This window comes from Canis lupus, chromosome 10 (genome assembly GCF_003254725.2).
Source record: "Canis lupus dingo isolate Sandy chromosome 10, ASM325472v2, whole genome shotgun sequence".
Classification (NCBI taxonomy): domain Eukaryota; kingdom Metazoa; phylum Chordata; class Mammalia; order Carnivora; family Canidae; genus Canis; species Canis lupus.
In genome coordinates this window covers 42,121,467-42,128,417 of record NC_064252.1, presented here as the reverse complement: position 1 = coordinate 42,128,417, position 6,951 = coordinate 42,121,467, and the positions used below count along the sequence as shown (strand labels likewise).

At 49.5% G+C, this 6,951-nt stretch overlaps 1 protein-coding gene and 1 long non-coding RNA gene across 51 annotated transcripts in view; one reads left to right on the top strand and one right to left on the bottom strand.

Moving 5' to 3' along the window:
- Nucleotides 1–796: 796 nt before the first annotated feature.
- On the bottom strand, nt 797–2,487 carry LOC125755944 (uncharacterized). Its single transcript, XR_007413579.1, has 3 exons — nt 2,248–2,487; nt 1,844–1,981; nt 797–1,459 (listed from the first exon to the last, which is right to left on the bottom strand). It is a non-coding gene; the product is annotated as an uncharacterized LOC125755944 (long non-coding RNA).
- A 119-nt stretch (nt 2,488–2,606) lies between these two features.
- MAP4K4 (mitogen-activated protein kinase kinase kinase kinase 4) overlaps nt 2,607–6,951 on the top strand; it is a 191,409-nt gene continuing 187,064 nt past the window's right edge. For 17 of the 50 annotated variants that reach the window (XM_049115434.1, XM_049115427.1, XM_049115437.1 and 14 more), the window contains exons 1-2: nt 2,610–3,010; nt 3,376–3,441. In XM_049115434.1, coding sequence (XP_048971391.1) covers nt 2,954–3,010; nt 3,376–3,441 — 123 coding nt within the window. In that variant the 5' untranslated portion in view covers nt 2,610–2,953. Of the gene's footprint in view, nt 3,011–3,375; nt 3,442–6,951 lie in introns of all 50 variants that reach the window. The other 33 variants (XM_049115408.1, XM_049115412.1, XM_049115414.1 and 30 more) reach the window with 6 other exon arrangements.

Here is a 6,951-nt window from a genome sequence, read left to right as displayed (position 1 = left end):
AGTAGCTGGCTTCATTTTCCTTATATCTCAGGCAATGGCTAAGCCAGTGCCGTGTGCTGGGTAAGGCACTTCAAGGAAAGGTCCTGAATTAAAAATGAGAAGTAACCGTCACAATGGTGACATGGAAAATAGCAGTTTAGGAGAGAGCGATTCAGAGAAAGCTTTTAAGAGAAGGAACAGTTGGTTTCTGAGTTGAGCTTGAGATGATGGAGAATCTGGCTGGGCAAAGAAGAAGGGGGTGGTCCGAGGTGGGCTTCAAAACCATGAGTGAACCTGTGGAGGGAGATTGGCTTACGTGGCGGGGCGGGGGGGTGGTACTGAGTTTCTGCATTGGGTTCAGCTATGCACAAACAAGTCAATTATCTTCTTTATTTTATTTTTATTTTTTATTTATTTACTCATGAGAGACAAAGACAGAGGGAGAAGCCGGGTCCCCGTGGGGAGCCCGATGTGGGACTCAATCCCAGGACCCCAGGATCATGACCTGAGCCCAAGGCAGATGCTCAACCACTGAGACATCCAGGTGTTCCAATTATCTTCTTTATACATTGGTTTCTCAATGTGTAAAGTGGGAAAAATAAGAGTACTTATCATTTGGGGTTAATGAATAATAATGAAATAATGTGTATAAAGGACTTAGCACATTGTCTGGGTCTAATATGTGTTATCTATTATTAATTATAAATACTTGGGACACCTGGGTGGCTCAGCAGTTAAGCGTCTGTCTTCAGCCCAGGTCGTGATCCTGGGGTCCTGGGATTGAGTCCCACATTGGGCTCCCTGCATGGATCCTGCTTCTCCCTCTGCCTATGTCTCTGCCTCTTTCTCTGTGTCTTTCATGAATAAATAAATACAATCTTTTAAAAAAATAAATACTACTAAAATACTATTCGTAGTAACATGGCCTGAAATTTCACATGCTCGCCAATCTGAGTAAACGATTTACCCTCACAGATGACGCCATTGCTGTGAATACATTAAAAAAAAACAAAATCATTTAAAAGTACTACTAAATTCGCAGCCAACACTTTGGTTACTATGATTTTCCTAATCAAAGAATTCCAGGAGTCCCTTACAAGGGATTCTCATAGTTGAAAATTTTGGAAACCGAACCGTTGAGAGGCAGGAGAGTGCTAAACGTTTCCTGGGTAAAAGATTAACTCGGATGAATGGGAGTCTTGGATTTTTGGAGTAGGCTGACCCAGTGATAATCCCTGTTCCACTTCCAGGCTGTGCTTTTAAGGAATTTAGGCACATTCCTTATGTTTCAGTGCTTTGGTTTCCTCATCCTTAAAATGTGGATACTAATACACAAGGGGTACAAGACAGGTTAAATTGGGTGCTGTACATTAAGCAAGAACCACTAGATGATGACGACGCTGGTGTCTGTGAAGCCCAGTTGTGAAGGGCCTTAGATTTTCATCCTGTAAGGAGGGCCCTTGTTCTCCAAGTGTGATCCCTGTAACAGCAATATTTGCATCATCCGACAGCTTGTGAGAAATGCATACTCTCGGGCCTACTCTCCCAGACCTGCTGGACTCCGGAGGTGGGGGGTCAGCCACCGGCGCTTTTACAATCCCTCCCGGTGATTCTGACGCACGCAGGTTGGAGAAAGAACCTGCCGCGAGGTAACAGGGAGCCGTTCAAAGTTTTTTGTGGAGCGATGTGATAAAAATGATGGGTGGTGCACACACAATATATTCATCCCTATTTAACAGGATCAAACTGCCCACCTACCGACGAGCTTCCGAAGTTGCTGGCAGAAGCCTGTTTATATCGATCCTTAATGATCTGTAGGCACAAAACGGGGGTTAGCACTTGGGGCCCCCCCCACAGGGCTCACCTCCCGAGCGCGGTAAGGAAGGCAGTGCCAGGCGCTCAGAGGGGCTGTTCTGGGCTCGGTTCCCACGGAGAGCCTCGGGACCCGCGGCCAGGTGATGCTCAGGGGACGCCGCACCTACACGCCTGTCACAAACGTCGCCTGCAAGATAGGAAACGAGAACCGTGTGAGGAAACCGGAAATGAGGGTCGGGGGGGGGGGGTAGAGAACCCATCCGGAGGTGGGGGAGGGGAGGGGAAGGGGAAGGGGAAGGGGCAGGGGCAGGGGCAGGGGGCCCGGGGCGACCCCCCTTCGCGCCCCCGCGACGCCGGGGCCGGTGCGCCTCCGCGCGTCTGCGGCCGGGGGCCGCGTCCCTGCGGCTCCGTGTATTGTTAGCGCGAGATGGGGCGTTTCCTCGGCGCCGGCACCTCGGGGGGAGTCCCGGGGCGCCTCCTCCCCGCCCCGGCCGCGGTGCGCGCAGCCCGCCGGCCGGCCATTGTTCGGGCCGCACCCCTGCTGAATATTCACGCCGCGCGGGCGGCTCGCCCCGCGCCCTCCCCGGCGGGGCTCGGGCTGGGAGCGTTTCCGCTCGCTTTTCCTGCCGGGGAGGGCGCGGGGGAGCCGCGTTCTCCCTCCTCAGAATATATTTTCGGTGTCCCGTTTCTCCTCCTCCCGCGCCGCCGCCCCCTCCCTCCCCGCCCCCCTCCCCGCCCCCGCCCCCGCCCCCGCCCCCGCCCCCCGGGTTATCTTTGTCTCGCTGCCTCGCGCTCACTCGCTCAACTCTCGGCGGCGCCGCGGCCCCACGCTCCGGGCCCGTCCTCCAGGCGCGCGGCGCGGGGCGCGGGCGCGGGGCCTGAGGCGCGGGCGACGCCCGGGGGCCTGACGGCCGCCCCGCGCCATGGTGTGAGCGCCGCCGCCGCCCCGCGCACGCTCCGTCCGCCCTCCGCGCGCGGCCCGGGCCGGCCGACAGCCGCCAGCCCGCCGCCGCCGCCGCTGCCCGCGGCCTCTCCGGGCGGAGTCCGGCCGCCCGCTCCCGAGCGAGGAGGCGCCGTCGGCGGCCTGGCCTGCGGCGGGAAGAGATAGGCAGGCGGAGAGATCTACTGGTACTGTTTCGTCTGGTGGCAAAAAGGGAAAATGGCGAACGACTCCCCTGCAAAAAGTCTGGTGGACATCGACCTCTCCTCCCTGCGGGTGAGTGGCCACGACGAGCCCCCCACGGGCGCGCCGGGAGCGGGGAGCGGGGAGCAGGGAGCAGGGGCCGCGCCCTGCCCGCCGGGCGCTCGGGCGCAGCGGCCGGCACAGCCGCGGGCGCGGCGGCCCCTTTGTCTGCCTGCGCCGGCGAGTGCGGGGCGGCGGGGCGCGACCCTCCGCGACCCTCCGCGGCCCCCGCGGCCCCCGCGCCCCCCGCGCCCCGGGCGCGGCCCTCGGGCGCTGGGGGACCGCGCGGGGCCAAGCCCGCCGGGTGTGCCGTCGCCCGTTCTCTCCCGCCGCCCCGCTCTATTTATTCATTGTTGTGCTGCTTTTAAAATTCTCACCTCTCCCCTCCTCTTCACCAGGATCCTGCTGGGATTTTTGAGCTGGTGGAAGTGGTTGGAAATGGCACCTACGGACAAGTCTATAAGGTCGGTGCGAGCCTCCGTCTTTGTTTCCCGTGGCACGTTGAAACTTCTGGTTGGGGGAACGAGCAGACGGCTGGTAAACACGCCACCGACTGCAGGCCACGCCGCTCGGCCGAAGTGGGGAAAGGGGTTTCGCCCTGCAGTCCCTCTTGTTTTTAAACAAGAGTTTATATTCAGGCTGGCCTGAAAGGACCTCACTCATTTCCTGGCTTTGAGATAAGGAAATAAGCTACACTCTTAGGCATGCACTTTTCTCCAGTAAGATGGGAAAACATTTTTTTTTTTTTTTCTTCTTCTCCCCGTCAAGGCAACTTTAATTCTTCTCGTTTTCCCCAGTTCCGGCCCTCTTGAGTTTGTGTGTGTTAATTAAAATTCAGTATAGGCAGGCCTGGCCTATGATTATCTTAAACCACTGCCTTGGCCTTCTTGAAAATTGTCATCATGTTGCCTCGTTTTGATGTTTGCCAAGTGCTCAAGGTGAGGAGTTCGGTGTTACCTGGGACTGCTTGCTTCTTAACTCTCTCTCCTACGTTCTACGGATGCATACATACATATTTTGGGGAAGCAGAGAGGGGTGTGTGTTCGGGCACCAGGAGCAGGAAGGATTACAGCATGAGGATTATAAAATCTGAATTCCAGGAATAACCTGTTTGACAGGTGTGTAATTGAAACAGAGATGAGGGAGAGCTCAAGAGGATGCCCGGATTTCACACCCACCCCAGGCCCTTCTCTCTCTCTCTCTCTTTTTTTTGTTTAACCCCGACTCCCCCCCCCCCACCCCCCAAGTGAAACTAACAAATCTGGAGACTATGAGTCTCCTCTGAGTAGCTGACACCTGATGTGACTAACAGTGCGGTTCGTTTTGTTCAGTGCACATTGTAGAGCTTCTTGAAAGAGCTGTAGGTAATGGAGGCACAGGCCTTGAAAATTTGAAACAGAATGTTAGATTTCCCCTGTCCTGATTTATTCCTTATTACTAAAGGTTTGCTAAAAGTAATCTGCACTGGGGGTGTTTTCTAGCTGTTAGAGTGGATACAAGGTCCGGCTAGAGGAAAATATCTTATGAAGCAAGGCTTTGTGGTTCACCATGAAGAACTGTCATTGTCTCATTGAAGATGGAGGGAGGGGGGTTGGAAGCTGACTGTAGACATTTTCTTAGGCCAAATTAAGTGTGGATCCTATTGTCTCTCTTACGCTTTATGAATAGGGTTTATCTGTCGCTTGAACGTCTCTCCCCAGCCCCGACTTCCCCTGGCCTGGGCTTCTGTACCAGGCTGTGTACCAGCCAGTGGTCTGAACTTGAGTCAGTATTCTTAGGTGATCTCAAGTGAATTAGCATGTGTTTTGTTGGTTAACTGTTGGGGCTGCGGCCAGATTTTTGAATTTGAAAAGAAGCCCTGTTAACTCAGGCTGCTGGGCTCAACTGAATTTGGAAGCCTTTGGAAAATTTTGGAAAAGAGTGTGTTGCAACTCACTGAGTGGCCTGGTAACTGGCTCTAAGACATTCTCCCCAGCCCCAGTGTTTGTTTAAGCCCCAGTAGGTTTTTTTCTAACCTAGTTTTTCTGGCCAAATCTAAGTGGTGAGTGTACTCTTCCAAGTAAGTTAGCCAAAGCTTGTTTTTGACCTGGTTACACAGTAGTTGGATTGTTTGTATCTTCCTCAGGCAGCATGGATGGATGTGAAGGGCAATGAAGTAAACTAGAAGCCTACAGTCTTGCTTTTAAACCATAAGAAGGAAGAAAGAGTGAAACCTGACTATGAATTAAGTGGCTTTAAGAGGTGGGAGTTCTTTATGGTAACAGTTTGGGCAGGTTCATTGTTCAGTTTTTTTCCCCTCTTCATTTCCTTTGGTTCCGTCTCCTCCTTCCCCCAAGCATTTGAAATAGATTTGCTGAGTGGTGCAGTTGGGAAGCATTTGGAATACTGGCAGTGACACAGCTCTCTGACTACAAAGTCTGTACAGTTGAGAAGAAATTCTCAAATTATGCAAACCTAACGAATTAAGAAATCTGTGCAAGAGTGGCATACACACACAGAATAGTGCCTGAGATTTTGCTCACCAGCAGTTCTTTTTTTATTCTGGAAAATTGCAAGCATACACAAGGAGAGAGAGTAGATCACTCAGTTTAACAGTTAGTCAGTACTTGACTGATCTGCTTTCATCTACAGTCTTCCTCCATTAGTATTTTAAGGTAAAGCCTAAAATACCATTTCACCCATAAATATTTCAGTATGTATCATTTTCGTTTTTCAGATAATCGCAATGCCCTTCTCACACCTAAAAAGTTGATTCTTTAGTATCACATATTCAGTGTTAAGGTTTTCCTGATTTTTTTCATACATTTTTTCTTACTATCAGAATATTTGTGAACGGATACTGGGAAGTTCAGTCTTGGTAGATGATAGAAATAGGAGAAGCAGTTAATATCTCCATTTGCTTCTCCCTTTCAGTGTCAAATGGTTTACATTATGCAGAGTCATTTATTTAGGATTTGTTGAGGTGATTTGCATGTGGTGGTTTGGGATTGGATTAATAATACTAGCATTTGTTTTTATTACTAAACTACTGTGGATAGCATCTAAGTTGCGAAAATATCTGTGATAACTTGTTTATAAAGAAGCTTTTTTCTTAACATAACTTCAGGTAAAATACCTTTAAGCTAAACAACCTGTAGCCCTAATTTGTTTCATTGTTATATTTTCTAGTTTCTGTTTTTTTCCATGAGCTTTTAATTTTTTTTAGTGATTGTGGTTGCTTATTTTGAGAAGGTTATATTAACGTGAGGCGAATGAGTAAAAAGGGAGTTTTCTGGGTTTTGATAGGTTTTATGAAAGTGGCTTTTTTTGAGGGTTTTTAAATTTTCTCTAACAAATTGGTAAATGATTTGAGTATTTTGAACAGTATATAACTGTGTTAAGGAATAAGAGTTGAAACACCATATTCTACTTAGAGAAATTTATTTTTTGCATTAGGTTTCTGAGAGATCACAGGGAAGGATACTTACAAATTAAGAGAAGAAAAACATTGTGAATTTCACTTTAGGTTTCCTTCAGAGTACCATCTATTTGTAAAAGAAGGATTTATAAGATGATCTTGTGCATGTTGAGTAAATCTAGTGAATTTTAATTATTTTCATCAAAGGGGAACAGTGCTTAAAAAACAAAATGAGAAAAAATAAGTTTTGTTTTTGTGTTATATTAGGTTTTATTATTTTTAATATTTATTTGGCCATTTTTGTTGTTTCCTTGGGGTTACTGTTACCCTGTTATTTTGTATTTTGTGAGCATACAATGACTGGTGTTCCAAATGTCTTGACTGGGAGAAGGAAAATCTTGCATCTGGAAAGGTGTAATGTAGGTAGTGAGAGGGGAGGTTGGGGAGTTTAGAATCTGGCAGGTGCAATGTCTGGGGTTAGGGCTTGCTCACAGGAAGGATGCCACTCTTGTGGAGGATTGAGCATCTCGACCCTGTCTGATCCCTGTCCTTGGAGGAAGGGTAGGCTGTAAACTTT